The sequence below is a fragment of the Gossypium hirsutum genome, chromosome A09 (assembly GCF_007990345.1).
Source record: "Gossypium hirsutum isolate 1008001.06 chromosome A09, Gossypium_hirsutum_v2.1, whole genome shotgun sequence".
In the NCBI taxonomy this organism is placed as follows: domain Eukaryota; kingdom Viridiplantae; phylum Streptophyta; class Magnoliopsida; order Malvales; family Malvaceae; genus Gossypium; species Gossypium hirsutum.
In genome coordinates this window covers 13,206,830-13,229,567 of record NC_053432.1, presented here as the reverse complement: position 1 = coordinate 13,229,567, position 22,738 = coordinate 13,206,830, and the positions used below count along the sequence as shown (strand labels likewise).

The following is a 22,738-nucleotide window of genomic DNA, read 5'->3' as shown; positions in this document are numbered from 1 at the left end:
TTATCCTCCTTTTTATGGGTTGGGGATGGGCTATAATGAGATTAATAAAAATAAAATTGAACTCATCAATTTAATCCTAGACCCATTTAATTATACAAGTTAAACTAAAAAATTAGAGAGTTGGTAAAAAAATTGAAAACTCATAAAATTAGATTTTTTATTATTAATTTTGAAAATCTTTACAATAAAAATATCAAAATTTTTTGTTAATGTTTTTCGAATCAGATCAGTAGTTGAACTGATCTATTAATTCTCAGTTCGATCACTCCAAGCCGTTCAAAAGAAATAAATTATTTAAAATTAAAAAATAATTACTAAAGATTTATAAAAATCAATTCAACAGATTCATATCGGTTCACACATCAATCGATTTTATACCTCTGATTGAATTGTGCCCCGATCAATTCCCAATCCAACTGGTTAGTTTGATGTAGTTTAAACAATACTACTTTTTCTTCATTTTTATCTTAATTTTTTTTATAAATATTTTGTTGTTGTTATGGTAATTGAGGCACTTTACATGTGGATAAATAGATATATAAAGGATAATTAGTATGCTTTTATGAAATTCATGTATTTATATGGTACATGGTATGTACGTTACATTGGACATATTTTGTCAAATCTTGTAAGTTTAAATTCATACCCCATGAGATCTTTGAAAGAAATGATATGACATGAATACTTTGATTCATCTTAATGCTACGATGATATGTGATACTATTAAAGTAGAAAATTAAGGGTGAGTTTAGATTGACGGTGTTTTTATCTATAGTTAGCGTAAAAATAGCGGTGACAATAAGATTGTATATTGTAGTATAAGACAAAAAATAAGCTAAATGCACCGCACTGCATTGCCCATCCAAACCCAATATAAGTCTCTTTGAAATAATTTAAAGGAATAATATAAACACAAAAATCATTAATTTTTCCAAAAGCTTGTTATAATTTAATACATTTAAGATGGTAAGACTTCACATTAAAAAAATGATAAAACTTCAAATTTTAATTGAAAATATATTAACCTTATTTACAATATGAATTTATATTGTCAATTTTATTCGACTAATTTAATACCCTTCCTGAAGTGAATGTAGCATTTTTTCAAGTTCATAAAAAAATCATAATGATAAAAGTGGTCATGATAAAAAAAAATATTGAATTGGTGATTTTTATGTTTAGAATTAACAAAAATATTTTCTATTGGAATGATAGTAATGGTCATTGGTCTCAAATATGTATCATTCCAAAACCATTTAAATTATCTTTACATGACACTAAAATATTATTTGTCTCCACTTACTGATTCTTTAATGGTAACCAATCTTTTTGAACATTTGATTATGATGTTTCGAATCCCCTTTCGTAGACCATTGTGAAAAAAAATGATTTCTTTCATTAAATTTAAAATATATTTATATTTATGTTATCACATATTATATTTATATGACTAAATATGTCATGCATATTTTATGTTTATTATCTATTTATATTTCTTAAAATGATATATTTTGCAAAAAAAAAAAAAACCTTTGATATATGAAGGGTGACATCATACTATTCAAATAATTCTTCATGATAGAAAATATTTCTTACAGTTAAGGTAACACCACAAAATTTTTTATTTGGCATGTGGTGCAATGTTAGTGTCGGATAAGTAAATTTATAAGAAAATTTGAGAAAAAAAAAGTCAAAAAAAGGATTATTATGAGAATAAAGTTGATTTTGGATTTGGGAATTAATGCAAAGAATTTCAAAAAAATGAAAATATGGGAAAAAAAAGAGACCAAATTATAAAATTTGAAAAGTTTAAAGACTAAAGTGCAAATTTGACCAAAATGGAAACAAATGAACTATTATTGATTATTTGGAACGGAAACATATGGAATTATATGTTAGTGTGGTAAAAATCACTTTTGGACTAAACTGGAAGAAATTCAAAAGTATAGAGACAAAATTGTAGATTTTCCAATTCTATTGGGAGAAGCGAAAGGATGTAATTTTCAATATCTATGTATTTATATTAAATATTATAAGTGAATTATGAGATTTGAGATTGATAATTACCTATTATTAGGAAGAAATTGTATAAAAAGTTAAAAATGGGCAAAATGGTTATTTTGTCGTAAATGGTAATTTGGTCGTTTCTCAAGTATTTTATGATGGAAATACTATTTGGGTAAGAATCTTCATGCAATAGTCCACATGGACTATCTTTCAAGCAAGAGTCTACATAGACTATCTCTCAAGCAAGAGGCCACATAGACTATCTCTCAAGTAAGAGTCTGCATGGACTATCTCTCAAGCAAGAATCTTCAGAAACTAACCGATGAATATGAATTCTCAAGTCTAAGTCGTCAAGGTATATTTCCGTGAATCTAATTCCACCAAGAATGAGTTCGAATGCACAAATCCGTATATATGAATCCACATGTATGAAATCAATACATATGCACAAGCGGAATCATCCCAAAAGATATACTAGTGCATGAACAATGAAAGTGAAGAACCGAGTCAATGTGTAGAAAAGGGCGAATTTGCAAGTTGTACCGACATGAATGATGTTAAGTGTGCACCTAAAAGACGTGCAATCTGCCCTCGTGCAAGTGATGTCAAACATGAGACCTGACCATTGAAGTCATATCATATGATAATCTCTTAATCGGGTCTGTTATATTAAAAGCTCACCAAGTTCATTTGAACTTACCTAGCTTCTTGTTATGCTTTTCAAGTAAAGAAAGCTATACGAGACATTGGAGAGGGATTAAGCTAGAATCTTTCAAGTCTGTGTGAGGTTGTTCCTCTCATCTGTAACATGCATATAATGGGGGAGACCTGTAGGTTGAGCCTCAGGATTAGAAATTTTTGTAACGGAGTTTGAACAACATTGTAGTTTTACAACATAGGTTGATTGTTTCAATTTAATGGAGTTATTATTGTTAATCATCATTAGTTCACTTGTTAAAGTCTCAAACTAGAAATTAGTATTATTGTAGCATCTCTAGTTTGGCTAGTTGATTTGCCGTACAATTGGGATGCTACTATAACAGTCCGTTTTTCAGTATTGTCAGAAACAGTGGTTTCAGGATCACAAATTCGATGAGTAAGTTCGTATAATTAGTAGTTAAATTATACGAGTCAATAATAATTTTTATATTAAATTTTGACTTGATGAATTTAACTAATTGAATTAAAAGTTAGTATAAGTGGTTTGATTCAAAAGTCAAGTGGTTATTGAAAACGAGTTATTAGGACCTCATTTTCATAATTTAGGTTCGTAAATATTTTTATTAAATATTTACAAAGTCGTATTATAGGTGAATTGAAGTTTGGTTTGATAGTTTTGATGATTGATTGCTTAATTAAGGTAAAAGGATTAAATGGTAAAAGAGGTAAAAGTTAATCTCTATAGATTTAAAATGCTAAAAGGACCAAAATGGTAATTAAACCATGGTAAAAAAGTCCAAGCGGTGGTGACATGATTAAATCAAATAACTTTTGGGGTATTTGTTCATTTAGTCCTAATTAGTTTAGGGTTAAATTGAAATTAAGTTTGTTTAGTTGGAATTTAATATAATTGAAGGAATAATTGTGCAATTAAACCCTTCTTGAATGGTAAATATACCATAAGTGATGATTTTGGACGGTGATGGGCTTGAAATTGTTAAAATTGAATGGAAATTAATAGGGTAAAATGATAATCGGATAATTAAACATAATGTAAATAAAATAAAAGCTAAATAAACTATCATCTTTTAGATTTTCTTTTTGCAAAAACAATATAGCCATGGGAGAAGGGAGAAGAAACTTTCAGCCAACTAGGGTTCTTCGATTTAGGGGATCCTAAATGAGTGGAAAACCAAGGAAAATATAAAATTACCAAATAGCCCCTGTACTTTGTCCTTGCTGCAGTTTAGTTTAGTAAGTTCATACAATTTAATTTTTGTACATTTTAAGTGTCTTATATGAACCTAATTGCATAAATGTCGAATTATATTGATGTCTGTAATTGAAAATGGAAATAATGAATTGACACAACGTCGATCACTGACTGAGCTACTCTGGACCGTTACTGCAGCATATTATAATAATGAAATAGTTTCATTAAAATGCATTATTCTAATACATATAAATGCATATTAAATGAATTAAATTGTTTTGATTTGAACATTATAATAATGTTATGTATGTGAGTAATGAAATAGTGGATCATTGTAGCATTGAACACTAACGAGATATTCTGAGTTGATGAATGTTTGGTTGTTGAACTAATGCCTGTATACAAAATATGAGATAGTGAGCTATTCATATATTGTTTTGTGTTAGAATACTCTGAACCGATGAACGTAGGATAGAGTACGGTTGGCATGCCAATAGGTTATGTTGTGCGCAGTACGGGTTTGATAGGTTATGTCATAATATCTCGTAACCTTAATCCAGCAACGATAATGGGTTAGAGGTGTTACAATTAAACTTTTACAATTTAGCCAAAAACATGATTAAGAGGTTTCTAAACTTGTATTATCGGGATTTTGAGTAAAAACATGATTTCAAAGTGTTTTTAAATTATTTTTGACATGATTATTAGGTTTCTAAACTTGTTTTGAAGTTTCGATAAAGATTTTTTGAGTTTTATTGAATTTTCGTAAAAATATCCAAAAACATATCGAAAAAGTCGATACCATCAATTGATTAGTTTTGTGTAATTTAAAGGTTGGAATTAGTTGTTGATGAATAATTAGATGAATGAAACTTATTTTAGGTTAAAAGATTAAGTGTAGATCGAGATATTTGGATTTCAAGTTGGTTATGTTAAAAGTTTCGGCTACGTGAGAACATAGCTTAGGCTTATGTTTTTCATTGCTTGTGGTGAGTCCTTAGCTGATTTTTGAATGTATTGTTGTGTGAATTATTATGTTGAAGCTTTATATTTGTTAGGACATTTTATGAGTAGAGATAAAGACAAGGAAAAGTTAGTTTGATCTTTCGACTTTTCAGTGAAAATGTATGGGTGTGTGTTTGGAATAATTGTTACGTTATTTGGGAATTTAGTACTAGCCTAAACCCCTACTCTAAATTTCGAGTGTAAGCTTTCTCATACTTATGTTTATCTTGTGAATTAAGTACTTATGTGAATGTGAACATGCGAATGGGGATGAGATGCTATAACATGTAATATGTGGTTATGATAACTGTTGTGAAAGTGCAAATGTGTACATGTTATGTATATGTTAAATGATAGTGACAATGTTTTGCTAAAAATGCAAAGATGTAGTGATAGTGCATGAATAATCGGTAAGTGATATGTGTTTCTTTCGGATATTTTAGCCTTGTGATTTTGAAACCGTTGAATATAGTTGGCATGTCATAGGATTGTGAGTACTCACCTATATGTAAATGATTTTGGGCATTGAGGCCTGACACATGTTGGAGGGATAAAGGAATGCGAGCTAAGCTCCATTCAATGGGACATGTGAGGGGAAGTAAGGAGAGTGTTAGCTTTATGGTTCACTTTAGGGACATGTTTGACCCTATGAGTCTATGTGGTGTGTTGGAGATCTGTGTATCTGATGAGTGATGATAGAGTTCACTTTTATACTTCATAGCTCAAGTGTCAAATTATCTTAAATTATGAATATGTGTGTGTTGTGATATGTGTTTATATGACTTGTGACCATTATGCAATTTATCTATAAACATGATTTTGAGTATTGTGATATATGCTTAAACGTTATGTGATTATATGAGTATTATGATATATGCTTGAATGTTACGTGATTATATGTGTAATATGATATATATGCTTAAAAGTGAATATGATTACCATGTAAATAACTAGTAATAATGCATGAGTAAGTATACTATGATACTAGAGTTGGAACTATTGAGGTTGTGTTATATGGTTGTTTCATTGATGCTTGATGAATTGTTTGTATGGTAGTTGTTCTAGGCATTCACTAAGCTTGTTAAGCTCACCCACTCCCTTCTTAAACCATTACAGATTAGTAGTGTGCTGGTGTGAGCAGTGTGGTTCCGAGGGGTGATCCAAGCAAGCCCTTTTTCCATTATTTCATAGGTGTTATTGTAATTTGTTTTCATTTTGTGAATCAGGCAATGCGATAGACTTTAAATGGTAATTGTCATAATGTTTTGGAAGTTCCATAGCTTAATTGCTTTTAAGATTTTGACAATTGAATCGTATTATATCGATTATCATTTGAACTTATACTCGATGTTTGAAGCTGTGATTATAGTGGTTTTGGCGTTTATTTGATATGGTAAAAGATGCATGTTGAATATATTCGTGTTAGAATGGTTTATAGGCTTAAATATGCTAAATTTTTACTATCTAGAGTAGAGGTATCGATATTCGGGTTTCAAAAATGATACATCTGTGATTTTCAAATGCATAGGAAGTTAGAATTGTAAATTGGTATTGATACCTTATCACGAGTATCGATACTCGGGGTGATTTTATCGATACTTTTTCAATTTTACAAATATTTTTCAAGTTTTGATTTTTGGACGAGAAATAGAATACTGATTTGGTACCAATTTTACAAACGGTATCGATATCGTACTAGGAAAATATCGACACCCTTATCCTAGTATCAATACTTACGTGATTGTCTTGAAAATTTTGCTAAGTGGTCCTAATGCTTGTTCAATTATTGCTATAAGTTTATTTAAAGTATGTTTACCATGTTCTAATGGTGATTGATATATGTTTGACTAAAAAATTATAAGATCACTGATAAAGAGAATGATTTATGAATAATGTGATAATTTACTATAAGTATGACATGAGACGATGGTGTGACATCCTGATATTTAGGCTTGGCGACTAAGCCGAGTGTAGGGTGTTACAAAAATCCTATCACATATGTATGCGTGTGAAAACCACAAATATAGAACACAAATGTGTATTTAAAAATAATATAAGTAATAATGCATGCATAATTAAAATTAAAATATATCAAAATATCAAAATAAAGTTTAAGCTAAATGGTAAATTAAAGGTTTTACCGATCTAATTGGTTTGAGTTCAAAACCCATTATATGCATATTTTCATTTGTTTTTTTAATGAAAAAGACTAAAATGCCTTCAAATAATATAACTTATTTTAATAACGAAATGAAATTTCCTTAATTTAACAACTGAGTTGATGACCCAGTTGAGGGTGACACAAACTCAGTAAAACACTTAAATAATAGTAAGTATAGATATACAATTGATAGAAGTAATAAAGTGTGCATAATTAAAATTAAAATGTATAAAAAATCAAAATAAAGTTTTAGTTGAGTGATTAATTAAAGGTTTTATTAATGTAATTTGTTTGAGTTTAAATAACATCATATGCATATTTTTATTAGTTTTTTAAATGAAAAATACTAATGTACCCTAAAAGATTATAACTTATTTTAATTATAAAATAGCATTTTCATAATTTAACAACTGAATTAGTGACCTGGTTAAGGGTGTCACCAACTCAATAAAACACTTAAAATAATAGTATAGATTAATAGTATAACTAGTTGATAAAGAATTATACTTGCTAAAAACATATTAGTTTATATATTTCTTTTCTCTTCTATATACAACAATTTTATAACAATTTTATATTATTAATTTCCAATTTTAAATTATTTAAGATGATTAGACTTAGTTCAACCAAAAACAAAATTTTGAACTTTTCCAATTTTTTATTCAATTTTTTACCATGATTTTGGGTTGATTTAGACATGATCATGAGTCAAATTGAGTCAAGTTTAAGTTAGATCAATGAAAAATTTTAAGTCCAGGCTCTGTCTAGAAAATGGATCTAATTTTTTTCCGAGTCTGACATAAATTAAAAATGCTAAAACAAGCTTGACTTGACTCGTCTATATTAATTTTTTTAGATTATTATTTTTATATAAAAACAAGTTTAAAAAAATATAATACATAAAATACACTAAGAACATTAAAATAAATATTTCTCAACAAAATAGAAAATGAATTAACCAAAATCTTTATACTTAAATAATACTAATACTCCTTCCAAAAAAATAATAGTAATATATTTACAACTTAGCAAGTAAATATCTCTAAAATAGTAATAAAATTAACAATAAAATAAAATTTATACAATATCCAAATAGTAACAAAAAAATGATAACAAATTAGCAACGAAATGGCAACAAAATATCATCGAAATAACAACAAAACAATTGATTCAACCTGAGTCAAAAAATCCTACTTAAGACCTAACTTATTTAAGAAAACAAGTTTTATTTTTCGTTCAAACTCACTTTTCAAATCTATATTTTTACTCAAGTATTCTTACTTTTCGAATGAGATTTTTGTGTATGTCCCATTATCTTCAAGTTATCTTATATGTATTTTATTTCAAAGGTTTTTTCTCAGTGATTTACTGAGAATTTTGGCTTGAGTTAAGTTCTAAGAACAAGGCGTTCTCAAAAGAAACCAGTAAACATTTTATTCATAACTTTACATGCATGTATTACATGCCAGAAGCATACACATTACATGAAAATGCAGCAACAACAACACACATGAAACACACCAAAGAAAACACTGAAACAAACATGAAAATTTTCTCAAATCTCTTCCACTCAACACTTGATCTCCTCAATCTCAATCATTTTCTTCTCTGGTTTCTTCACTTCTTGTTTGGGGACAGTCGCCACAAGCACACCATCCTCCATTGATGCCTTAACTCCATCGGTCTTCACATTCTCCGGCAACCAAAAACTCCTCCGGAACTCGCCTCTGCAACGCTCAACTCTATGCCACTTAACATTTTTATCATCTTTATCCTCCTTCCTTTCTCCATATATTTTGAGCACCCTTTCATCATCAATCTCAACGTTCACTTCCTTTTTGTTGAGCCCCGGAAGATCAGATATGAACACATGGGCCTCTGGGGTTTCTTTCCAATCTGTTGGGGTGTTAAGGACTGGACATTTGTTGACCATTGAAAGGAAAGGGTCGTATATTTCATCGCCAAATAATTGGGAGATGAGAGCCATCTTTCTTCTGGATTCTATGAAATGGGAATACAGTAATGATGAATATAATGTACAAATGGAACTTATCATATATAAAGGATGAATAAGCTGTCTCTTGAACTTTCTTGATTTTTACTATGAAACTAATAGTTTCATATGTTCTTCTACGATCTTCTGTCGTTATAATTTCTTGCATTTTAATCACTAAAGAAGTTAGGTTGTCGACAAGTATTATTTTAACATTATCTAATACAAGTTCCAGAAGTTTATGGATAAATTAATTGCGTAAGCATCTGTCATTGTTCCGAGAGATGTTCCAGAAAATGGAAATGAAGCAGGCCCAAGCCCTAATGGATGTCAGTTTCTGACCTCGAAAAGCCTGTAATGTCCTCTTTGGGCCCATGGTTTTGTTGCTTGGGCCAAATTGCTCGTAATTAAAGAAAATCTATAACTGACATACATTCAAATTAACTCTTTCGAAAAAGTGGCGAGTGATTTTTTTAATTAATTATTTAATTTTATTAATGTATTTTTTATTTAACTTCTTTTTAGATTAATTAATTATATTAAATTCAGTCAAAAAATTTTAAATGATAATTACCTTTTGAGTAAAAAATTTCTAAAAGTGGGTATGGGTTGAATGTCATTTGTTTTTAGAATATAATAAAAAAAGTGAGTATTTAGCACAGTGTACTATTTTTATTATATAAATAATATTAAAAAATTATCATGACTCTCTCTTTTTTAAATATTTATTTTTTAATATTTTATTATATCTCTATAGTGGTCAAATTTCAAGTCGAATCTCTCTACTAGAATCGCACTTGAAATTTAATCTTTATTTTAATTTGACATATTTTGTATTCTATTTTTTTAATAACATTAGTTTATTTATATTTTTTTTATCCACAACAATTTTAGTTAAAATGTTGAGGTTGAATTTTTATTTTTTTTGAAAAGTACACATTTTTAACTTATCATATAGAGATAACTTTTTTGTGGGTTAAAACTGTATTTTCTAAGAAAAATTATGTATCTACGAATAAAATCGGTTCCCTAGGCTTTTCTCCATGATACATATACAACTATTTTATTTTTATTCTTTTAATATAAAATAATAGTCAAAGTATATTTTATTCTTTTATTGTACTCATATTTGAGATTTAATATTTATGTTTTAATTTGACATAATTTGGTTCTCTACTTTTGCAGTGATATCAGCCAGTCCAAATAGTTAAACATATAATTTTTTTAAAAAAGTAACCTCCTAACAATTAAAAGGAAAATCTATTTTAGCATGATTATTTGAAAAGTTTTAGGCTCCGTTTGTTTACCTGTAAAAGCTTTTTTGTAAAAGCTTTTCAGCCTTTTCCAATGTTTGTTTGGCTGAAAATAATTTTCTACGGTAAAACATTATACAAAACACGGGAAAAGGAGGTCTTTTTTGGGGAAAATGTCTTACCCTTTTTATTTCGGTAAGATATTTTCCGAAGTTTTTCCTCTTCACATCCCAGCATCAGAACTTGCTAAACGCTCTCTCCTTCTCCTTCCCTTCCCTTCATTGCGTCCCCTGCCTAGGATTCATCTTTGTATCAAAAACAGCTAGCAGTAGTTTTGTTGACAAAAAGAAAAAGGCCCTAGCCATTTCTAGTCTTTTCAAAAATGAAACTCTCAACAATTTGGTGATTTTTCTCTTCAATTTTTTCGTCTACTTCCCTTCAACGATTTGCCATTTCAAGTGAAATTAGTCGATTTAAGTTCAAAACTCAATTGTCAAAATAGGCTGTGAGACAATTAACTATGGGAAATAATAAGAAATTTAGAACCGTTTTGGAATTATATGGCTTGTTTGCTTGCTTCTGAGCAAAATGTATTAACATTTTTGTTTTCATATATTCTTTTTTCCCTCTGGTTGTTCCCCGATAATAATTGAAAAGAAAGCTTTTCGAATTGATGTGAGATTAAAGTAGGTAGTTTTAATTAAGTCCTAGACTTCAATAGATCTATTAAGTCAGCAATTCGGTTTGTTTGTATTTTTTTAAATGAATTTTATTCTTTGTGGAATTGATTAGATGGGATCCTGATCAGGTTCAATTTGTGATGGAGTTAATGGTTTTGTGTAACACCCCGAAAATTTATACAGTAAGATATTACTCTTAATATAGTAAAATAAGGAAATAAAGTGACAACAAAAGGAAAATTGAGTTATGTCAGTGGGAAGTATATTATGACATATTGATTCAAGAAAGGACTAAATTGTAGAAGTGAGAAAAGTTTTGGGGCCCAAAAGTAAATACTCAAAATTTGAGGGATTAAAGTGTAAATATAAAAATTTGAAGGGCTAATAGTGAAAATATTTTAAGGGTGGAAGGATCTAGAAACCAAGGAAAATTTGATGAATTAGGACCAAATTGAATAGGTGAAGAATTATGAGGGACTAAATTGTAATTTTACCAAAATTAAGTGATGACTCAATAATGGAATTTCAAAAGATCACAAAGGGAAAAATGGTCAATTGGAATAGAGGGAAATTTAGAAAGTAATGATGATGTTGGAGATATTTTAGATTAATTAATTAATTAATTATTAGTTATTAATATTTTAATTTGATTTTTTATATATGATATTTTATTATTTTATTATTATTTTATTAGTATATATAAAGAAAGAAATATGAGGAAATTCTCACCCATTTTACATGCAATCACGTTAGGAAGAAGAAAGGAGAAGAAAGAAACTTTTTATTCTTTACAATTTAGTCCTTCTATCAAAAATTCACTATTTTCACCTAAAAATCAAAAGAATTTCCATAGCTATCAAGGGAGAAAAATGTTACTATGGGGAGTTAAAATATCAAATTGGATTCAAGGAATAGAAGCTGGAGGAGAGAGAAAATTAAATTAAAGATTGGAATCAATAGAACAAGGTAAGTACATCAATATTTCAATATATTTTTAAGTTTGTTATTATTGAGAAAACATGGAAATAATGTTATAGTAGAGTCTTCTTATATAAGGTTCTATGATCTTGATGAGTTAGTGAAGGGAAATAGGAGAAAGTGATGTGAAATATTGTAGAGAAAGGGAATAAGGGTGTTATAAACATGATAAATAATATCTTGCACTAAAACAGTTTTGGACAGCAGCAGTAGGCTAACTTTTAAAAATCACAAAAAAATTTGGAAGTTGAATTAGAGATTGAATAAAATATGAAATTAAAGCTTATTGAGTCTAGTTTCTTATAGAAGAAACAGTGTAAGCAATACAATTTTAAATCATGAAATATGATAAATTTTGTGAGACAAGGTCAGAATGATTTCGGGTTCCCCTTTCTGAATTTGGAAAATCATAAAAAGTTGGATAAAAATAATTAGGGGCTTAAATTTATATGTTTAGAATTATAAATGAGTCTATTTTCAAGAGAAATAAATGAGAACATCATTTGAATCCTGTAAGAGGAGATAATTAATTTTTAGTAAAGAAGGGTCAGGACTGTCAGACAGCAGAATAGAAGTGGCTTTAAAGAATAAACTGTACTTATTGACTAAGCCAAAAATTCTGAAAATTTTATGGTAAGAATATATGTAAGTCTAGTTTTAGGGAAAATTATCTGATCTTAATTTTGAGGTCTGTAGCTAAAGATATAAATAATTTAGTGACTATGACGCAAATGAACAGTTTTGAATATACATATAAGTGAATAGTGAAAGTATTGATAATGTTACTTGTAGCATATTATATAAATTACAGATAAGGAATGGAGAGGAGGAGGAGGAGAATATGTATGAATATTCAGATAGCATGACTAATTTGTATGTTTTAGGCTCAGAGACTAAATTGAATAAAAGTAAAATTTTAGGGGTAATTTTGTAAGGATATCAAAAATGACCAATTTGAAGGAAATGAATTGACTTATTGTCTAAATTAATAAATTGAATGGAATTATCAATTTAGATCAAGATCGGATGAAAATCGGGGAAAATAAAAAATTACCAAAATGCCCCTAAATCAGGTTATTTTTGCAATTTTGTAAGGTAAATTTGTGTATCATAATTGAGCATGAAAATATGTTAAATTGTATGTTATATTGGATTGAATGTGAAATACTAGTACATTCATATAATATGAAACAATATGAATACGAAATGAATTATTACCATATATGCTTGAAGTATATATAAAATAATTTATACATGTTATATGGACACATGGTGTGGAAAGTATGTGCATATAGAATTTGATTTATGTTAAGTTTGATATGAATTATTATCGGAATAAATATACGTGAAATATATGGAAATTATGGTACATGAAATTTTAATATAATGAAATAAATGATTTTAAACGGTAAGAGAATGATATATTTCATGACATGCACATATATGATTATCTTTGATTTGTTGATACAAGGAAATTATGTAGGTGGAGACAATTATTAAACTCAAGTGTGACGTGTTGAGAAAATAAGTATATCAATGTTGAGTTTATATAAAATATGCGTAAGTATACTAACAATGTTGATTGATGCTAAGACAAGTGCCAAGCTATTGATTGAATAATAATATATTTATCTATAGGATACATTGAATCGGTAAGTATTTAACGGAAATTTTTGCTAAATGATATGTAAATCCGAGTAATGCTCCGAAACCTTATTCTGGCGACGGATACGAGCTAGGGGTGTTACATTTTGTGTTTGAATTGGGCTTTTTTATGTGTTTGATTTTATGGGTATTTGATTTTGAACCACTTTTCTTTATTAGATTGTTTGTTTTATATTACAACGCTGGAATAGATGTTAGCAAAGATAGGTGATTTGTGGTCACCCTTAATTTTGTAATATGGATGAAATGGCTAATTCTTTGTTTGGTAGGATTACTTATTTTTATCCTCTGCTTTGCATTTATTGATTCATGATGAATAGTGTTGTATGTGTTACTTGATTGTATTTTGTTGATCTCCCATGTATGAGAAATAGACATAGAGGAGTTAATTCTTTATGTGCTCCTCCATGCACAAAAAGAATAAGGAAGGGGAAACATGTAATGACCTAAATTCAAGGTTATCGGAACAATGGTTTCGTAACCATAGATCCAATTTAAAGAGAAATTTATTTCAATATTTTTGCTTGAAAATTGATATGATAGGAAAATCGTATGAAAATATTGATAGAAAATTTTTACCGATTTAGTGATTACATAGAAAAAGAAATTATTGAGGAAATTGGGTAAAAAACAATGTATCGAGACCTCTATCTCGTAAAACCAAGTCAAAAATAATTTTATAAATATTTATGAAATGTTATTAATGTGGTATTAAAATTTCGTTAGGAAATTTTAATGTTTGGGTAGTCAATTAAATGAAAAGAACTAAATTGTAATAGGTGTAAAAGTTGCTAGAATGATTAAATAGCTTAAGAGTCTAATGAGAAAGGATTTAAAAGGAAATTAGACCCAAAAGTTATTTGGGCTGGACGGCAAGGGTATGAAATCAGCAGAAAAATTGATAAATTAAGGGTAAAATTAGAATATTGCAAAATTAACTAAATAAAGCTAGGACTAAATAGGAAATATCTAGATTTCTCTTCATTTCTCTTCAATTCCAGCAGCTAAAAATGCCATAGGAGGGTTCTCTAAGCTGGTATTTCATAATTTTTGCACCAATTGAGTTAATACTTGCCTTTTTCTTGTAATTTTTGTGTGTCTAAGACTTTTACAACTAGGTCCTACTATTAAATTCATTAGTTTTTGATTTCATGGATGAAATTGAAAGTCACCATGGTTGGGTGCTGTAATTTTATGATGAAATAGAATGAAATTAAAGCTTTAATTTGTTTATGAGATGATTTTATTAGGTAATTTCAATAGAAATTGATTTTTAGGACCTAATTGTGAAAATGCTTGGAATTAAAGTCTATTGCTGAAATTCTGATTCCTAAAGGTTGTAAACTAGTTTAAGGTGATAGAATAAAATATTAATTGAGAAAAATCAGCTCAATTTAGAGGCTAATTGAGTAGGGACGAAATTATCATTTATTAAAAGCTTAGGGGAAAATGGTAATAAACAGCTTGCACAAAAACAGTTTGGACAGCAGCAGTAGACTAACTTTGAAAAATCACCATAAATTGTATAAATCAAATTAGAAGATGAAAAAAATATTGCATTAAACCTTATTGAGTCTAGTTTCTCATAGAAGAAATAGTATAAGCAATGGATTTGTAAATTTTGAGATATAATGAATTTTGTGAGACAAGGTCAGAATGAATTCGGGTTCCCCTGTTCTGACTTCTAAAAATCATAAAAAATTGAATAAAAACAATTATGGGCTTAAATTTATATGTATAGAATCCTTAATGAGTCTATTTTTAATAGAAACAAACGAGAACATCATTTGAATTCTGTATAAAGAGATAATTAATTTTTAGTGAAGAACGGTCAGAACTGTCGACAACAGAACAGGGGTGACTTTAAAGAATAAACTGTACTTATTGGATAAATCAAAAATTCTGAAAATTTTATGGTAAAAATATATATGAGTCTAGTTTCAGGAAAAATTAACGGATCTTAATATGGAGTTCCGTAGCTCAAGTTATAAATAATTTAGTGACTATGACTCAAGTAGACAGCTTTGAATGAACTATAAATAATAGTTGAATTATAGAGAATGTTGCATATGAACATGAAATGTATTAAATTGATAATTAAATTTATTTATTTAGATCCGGAAGATTCAAATACGAAGCTAGATCGAGAAAAGGAAAAAGTTCGGGATTAGTAGATTTTTATTGTTTACAAACAAGTATCAAGGTAAGTTCATGTAACTTGAATTATATTCTTAAATGCTTGAGATTGTATGTTATTTATGTGAAAATGATTTGAATGTTCATTGTATGAAAATTTATGAAACATTGATATATTTGATAAAATGGGAAGAAATCCCGGTTGAATGAAAGGAAAATTCGATCGATCTCTGAAAAGGAATTGACGGTAAAAAGGATCTAGCCCGGACGGGTGATCCTATCTTGATATAGCCCTCCCGAAGAATATGTGTAAAATGGATTTAGCCCGGACAGGTAATCCGAATTAGGGTCTGAATTTAGCCTGGACTGGTAATTCAGATCCAAGCTCATTAGAGTAATTGTTGTTGCAGGGGATTTAGCCTGGACTGGTAATCCCGACAATACTCTATGAGTTTATATTGCAGGGGATTTAGCCTGGACTGGTAATCCCGCTGCAAGGTTGAGGTTCGCGGGAGTGTGCTCTCTGAAATGGATATGTGCGCATATGAATATGAATTGACGGACCCGAAAATGTACACTAAAAGTGTATCTCTGAAAATCCATCAAAAATTCCAAGAAATTCAACGGGATAAATATGGAAAAATAACAAGGAAATGGAAATCATGGTATTGATGAGCTCATCAATCATGGTATATATTATTGATACATGAAAATTATTGTACTAACTTGAATGTTGAGTTTGTGCATGTTAGGGTAATAATGCATTGAATGGATATATGAATGTTTATTATATTGTATTGAAAATATTAGGTAAGTATAATTCTTGTTACATGAGCTTACTAAGCACAAAGTGCTTACCCCGTTTCCTTTTTCCCTATTTTGTAGTGTTAAGAGCTCGGAGGTCGGATTTGGTCGGAGACACATCACACTGTCAACCTCAGGATTTCGGTATATAAAGAAACTTTATTTTGGAAATCAATGGCATGTATAAGCTAACAAAGTAAATGTTAACGTGAAATGAATGTAAAGTTAGCCATTAGTATGGTTAACAAACCTGGTTTTAGATATGTGATGACGTTATCTTATAAATATGCATGAATTTATCTTGAAAATATGTTGAATTGATTTGGTTGATGTGGATTGGTCTCGATTTAATATTGCAGGGAAGGTTAGATATTTATAAAGGGGCTATATTGAATATAAAAAAAAATTTAATTCGTAAACTCCGGTAATGCCTCGTACCTTATTCTGGCAATGAATACGGGTAAGGGTATTACAAAACACTTATGGAATGCTTTTAAATCTATAGGATAAAAGAAAATTCAAGTAGGTTAAAAGGTTAAGATCATGGTTTGATTTTATAAGACAGATAATGATTTCACTTTGAGTTTGAGGTCTCCGGCTTTATCAGATTCCAACTCCAATATTTGGTCTTCAGTCAGCAAAATCAGGAAATGGTTAAAAGGTTAGTCTTGTTGTTTGCTTTTAGAATGATCGAGTGTATGGAAAGAATGACATGAATGGGATTTTTTGTCTCTTTTGCTGTTGCCTAGATATGGTGTGTATTGATGTGAAGAGAATATCATGTTGCAGTGTGTAGACAGATTGAAGCATTTATTTGCTTCAGTGCTGCAATGATGTAATAATGATTTGTACAAGCAATCAAGAGGTCTTGTTGATCCTAAACTTCTTGCAAGAGTGACCTTTGTATGTTATCATTTTTCATTTTCTTTTTAAATATTCTTCTATATTTCTTATGTGATAAATTTAATGTTTTTACTTGATTTAACATTTGTTCAGTCTTTGTCTATGTTATTTTAGTTCTAGAGTCATTCTACTGATTTTTTTTTTTTGCTAATCTTCATGTAGTTAGTGTAAATGAAATAGAAGCACTTTATGAGCTTTTCAAGAAGATAAGCAATGCTGTTATAGATGATGGGTTGATGAACAAGGTCTTTGATTTTTTTCATAGTTCCCATTTTGTTATATAATTGATATCTTTTGTTATGTTTGTCAAGTTTTTTGGCTTGATGATCACTCCTTGTCTTGAGTTGGTTCTTTCACTCTCATCTTTGTAATATTTAAGTTTTATTTTTATTACTATTTGACTGGAGGAGTTCCAATTGGAGTTATTCAAAACAAACAAAAATGAGAGTTTATTTGCTGACCAAGTATTTTTATCTAATGTTAATTAATAATGTCTCCATCCTTGAAAGAATAATTCTTGTTAGCATAATATTGCTTGAGTTGCTGTCAATATATTTTTGATTTCATTGCAGATATTTGACTTGTTTGATAGAAAGCATAATGGAATTATAGGTTTCGAAGAGTTTGCTCGTGCTCTCTCTATCTTCCATCCAAATGCGCCCATTGACAATAAGAATGATTGTATGTGTTAAATATTTTAGTTATCTGTATACTTCGTCTCTTTGTTTACCTTTCTTCTTGTAAGTCATAATCATGTTAACATAGTAGTTGGATGTAAATGACTGGTATGGAAATGGAATTATGAACTTTTGTGCATAGATGATGTGTCTAAACTATGTATTCTTGTGTATACATATTCTTATGTAATCTATTTTCTTAGACTAGGGAATTTCTTTTTGTACTTGATTTTTTTCTCTTTGAATCCTTTTCTTTGGCACTAGTTTATAATATTTAATTTGATGTATTTATTTATAAATAAATCATTGCGTAAAATATAAACTTAATGGATATAAAATAAACTCAATTAAATAATGAGAAGACAATAATTTCAATATATGTTTGTTTCATTTAAAATAGTTTTTATAAAATATTTTCAGAAAATCTACCAAATAATAGAAAATACTAGCTTTTCTAGAAAAGTAAGTCATTTTCTATAAATCATTTTCTGGAAACTATTTTCAGTCAAACAAATGGACCCTTATTCTTTAAAAAAAAAATCTTCATCATCATGTTAATCAAAATAATTAAGGGTGTCAATTACATGAACTAAATTAATTATGCCAAATTAAAGCATATATACTAAATTTCAAATGTACAAAAAAATACATATATTTAAAGTATATTTTAATATTCAAATTTTTACTCTATAATTTGATAAAACAAACAACTACCCCCAATACGAAGCATGGGCAAGCCATACTGATTAACATAATTGTTACATAATAGTACTTGATTCTCAAAGAGAAATAGAGAATCACCTTTATCTTATAAAAGAAAGAAAAAGAGAATCACCTTTAAAGAAAAGTAAGCGAAACAGAATCATTTTAAATTTTACGACGGTTTAGCCCTTCACCTTTTGAATTAGGGTTTAATAATTTTAAGGTTGAATTTTTTTATGGCATAATGATATATTTGGTTCTCTATTTTTCTTAAAAAAAGTTATTTTAGCGATTCATTTAATTTTTTTTGCCTCTTTTAGACCTTAAACTTACATTATTTATCAAATCACCCCAAAATATATGAAAAAGTTAATGTCTATCAACTTTGTTGATGTGACATATATGTGAATGCCACATTAGCAATTAATTAATTTTTTAATATTTAATATTCAAAAAATTATTAAATAAATTATTAACATTACTAAAATGTATAAAAATTATAATAATATTTTTAAATTCTAAAAATTAATTAATTGCTGACACACGTGGCATACAAGTGGATGCCACCACATCTGTAAACAAACTGTAACTTTCTCATCCATTTTGGGATGATTTGACAAACAATGTAAGTTTAAGGGCTAAAAGATGAAGAAAAATCAAATGACAGACTAAAGTAATTTTTTTTTGTAAAATTGAAGGACCAAATAAATTATTATTCTTTTTTATATAATATAAATTTAGCAAGAATACAATTGTAACAGAATTGATAATTATTAGATTAAAAAGAACATATCAAGCCTGTCTACTGAGAATGATGTACTAAGGGTTTGTTTGATTGAAAATATGTAACACCCTAAACTCGACCTAGACGTTATGGCAAGATCCGGAAGTGTCACATGAAATGGGTTGAAAAACTATTGTCGTTAAGTTAAAACCTTTCCAGTTCATTAGCCTTTATCACTATTATTAATTTCAGAGCTTTCTTTCTTTTAATCATTTAGAGATAAAACATATTAGTAGCGGAAGCTTGTAAAATCGTTGTGCCCAGAAAATCCGTTCAAGATTCTAGAAAACCCTTGCTTTTGGCAAACCATCACAGTTATAAATAAGTAAGAACCAAAAACCCAAAACCAACGTCAAACAGTTTTAAGGAGTCCAAAGTCCCAGAAAATACAACCTCAATGCCAAAACTTAATAACCATAAAACAAAACAAAACCCTAAGAATGGGTAGTCACCGTCGAGTCCTCTGCTGCACCGATCTAACTAAGGTTGTGAGTTACCTGTATAGACAAACAGAGAAGGGGTGAGTTTACGTAAACTCAGTGTGTAACCCAGTAAAGTTAAGCATGTACAAATACAGAATATCACAAATCAGTCAAATTCATATTTGTTCCTAGGCCCATGTCAGATACAGATACAGTTACAGATATGCAAATCAGATATCACAATCCTACCCCCATCCTCTATACACTATCTCTGACCATCCCTACACACCATGTGAGGTTTAAAACACCTACCAAGCCCTACGCACCACACTGTACCAATGCGGCACATATTAGATATAACGCAGCCGTGCTACCAGATATTAGGCATAATCTGCCTTTCAGAACACTTCCTCTAATATATATCATGCCACCCCAATCATAGTAACAGAACATGTATACAGAATTAATAGATAAATCATGCTTAACATGCTTTCATAAACAGACAACAGATAAACAAACATAGGCATGCTCATAACTATATTTCAATCTAACTGATCATTTGGTTATACGGTTAAATAACATTTACCGACCCTACGGTAGGCCTACAGTCAATTAGAACGACCCGTGCGATCCTACGAAAAATTTCAGTACAATGGGCCTACACACCCTTGTCGCCCACACGTCCAGATTGGCCTTGCCCGTGTGGATCACACTGCCTGGCCCAGTTACCCGTATGGGCTCACACGCCAAATCTGGCCTAGCCCTTGTGGCTCTCACATGGCCTTTTCTTGTGCACGGCCTGGCCTTCGTTGATCATACGGTCGTGTCATCGCACACGACCTACCACATGGCCATGTGGCATAGACAGATTGCAAGTTCGACTTTCGTCAAATCCTATTGTTCTACGTTTTGGGAACATATTTGGTATTGATTTTGACTCAAAACCACTCCCGAGCCTTCCAAGACCTAAGAACAGTATACCAACATCGATTTAGCGACTATAAATACTAATTTGCAAACTACAATACGACCAAACTCTCGACTTATCGACGTCAAAGAAACACTGTCAACACCGATCCACTAATGAAATGAAAAGTCACAATTTGTCGACTTCACCTACACCATAATAACAACAACGTTTCAACCTCCTGTAACAAAAAATGATAGGAAGAGTCGCAAAAGTAACCCACTTACAGATAACGCCAAAACTAGACGTAGAAATAACTATTGATTAGGAAACTACAAAGACCAAAAGAAGGAACCGAAAATTTGAAAGTGACAACAAAAGGAGAAGTGAGAAGAAAACGTCAGAGAGAAAAATAAATTGGCGTCAGAAATTTTAGGGATTTTTTTTGAAAGAGAGAAAATAAATTAAAACCCCAAAAAGAAAGATATCATCAACAAATCCCTTAATTATCTCCACTAATCCCCTACTCAGAATTTCAACTGCATTGAAACACTTGCATAAAGTCGAGAAAAATGAATACCCATACTTGCGCAAGGATTTGAACAAGGACCTCCACACAACACACAGACTCCCTTACCATTTGAACCAGTAGGCTCATTCTGATATGATTCTACAAACAATTTACTATAAACCCACTGAGCAAGTATAAGGCTTAAGTTAGAAAAATACCAAAATTTACCAAAGGTAAGGCTTGAACTTGGGACCTCTCACACATTCCCAGAAGACTTAACCACTGAAGTAGATACATATTTGTGTCAAAATTAACCAAAAATAGAAATAAAAATATTGGGGCATTACAACTCTACCCCCTTAAAAGAAATTTCGACCTCAAAATTTACTTGATCAGAACATATGAGGATATTGTTGACACATCGAGTCCTTAGGTTCCCACATAGCCTCCTCAATGCTATGATTCTGCCACAATACCTTCACTAATGGAATGAACTTCCTCCTTAGAACCTTAACATTGCGATCCAAAATTTGAATCGGTTCCTCCTCAAAGGTCAAGTTCGGCCTAACCTCGATCTCCTAAACTGAGAAGACATGAGATGGATCAGAACGGTATCATTTCAACATTGAGATTGAAATACGTTATGAATACGGTCTAGTTCAGAGGGTAATTCCAACTGATAGGCAACTGGTCCCACACGTTTCAATATCCAGCATGGTCCAATAAACCTAAGGCTCAGCTAACCTTTATGACCGAACCTGAGAACCTTCTTCCACGGAGAGACCTTAAGGAAAGCAAAGTCCCTCACAGAATACTCAATCTCACGCCTTTTCAAATCTGCATACATTTTCTGTCTGTTAGAAGTAGCTTTCAGACGAGCCCAAATCAGTCTAACCTTGTCCTCCATATTAGAAAACAACTCAGGACCCAAAACTCGACGTTCACCCAACTCAGTCCAACATAGCGGAGTGCGACACTTATAACCATACAAAGCTTCGTAAGGTGCCATCTGAATACTAGCTTGGAAACTGTTATTATAGGCGAACTCAGCCAGCGGCAAATAATCCTCCCAATTACCTCAGAAATCAATCACACAGCTCCGAAGCATATCCTCCAGTATCTGAATCACCCTATCAGACTAACCATCTGTTTGAGGATGGAACGCAGTACTGAAGTCCAATCTTGAACCCAGAGCCTCATGTAACTTCTTTTAGAGCCGAGATGTAAAACGAGGATCTCTGACAAAAATAATCGACACTAGAACCCCATGCAGTCTA

General features: G+C 30.1%; 2 protein-coding genes and 1 pseudogene across 2 annotated transcripts; 1 reads left to right on the top strand and 2 right to left on the bottom strand.

The window, feature by feature from the left end:
- Window positions 1-8,457: 8,457 nt before the first annotated feature.
- Window positions 8,458-9,140, bottom strand: LOC107890212 (18.1 kDa class I heat shock protein). Its single transcript, XM_016814702.2, has one exon. It carries the CDS (start codon window positions 9,100-9,102, stop codon window positions 8,617-8,619), a length of 486 nt encoding a protein of 161 aa, XP_016670191.1. The 5' UTR covers window positions 9,103-9,140; the 3' UTR covers window positions 8,458-8,616.
- An 8,195-nt stretch (window positions 9,141-17,335) lies between these two features.
- LOC107890211 (calcineurin B-like protein 2) lies at window positions 17,336-18,150 on the top strand (annotated as a pseudogene).
- A 3,703-nt stretch (window positions 18,151-21,853) lies between these two features.
- On the bottom strand, window positions 21,854-22,368 carry LOC107889937 (uncharacterized). The gene is made up of 2 exons (XM_016814468.1): window positions 22,228-22,368; window positions 21,854-22,039 (listed from the first exon to the last, which is right to left on the bottom strand). The coding sequence occupies exons 1-2, from the start codon at window positions 22,366-22,368 to the stop codon at window positions 21,854-21,856; spliced, it is 327 nt and encodes a 108-aa protein (XP_016669957.1).
- Window positions 22,369-22,738: the final 370 nt, after the last annotated feature.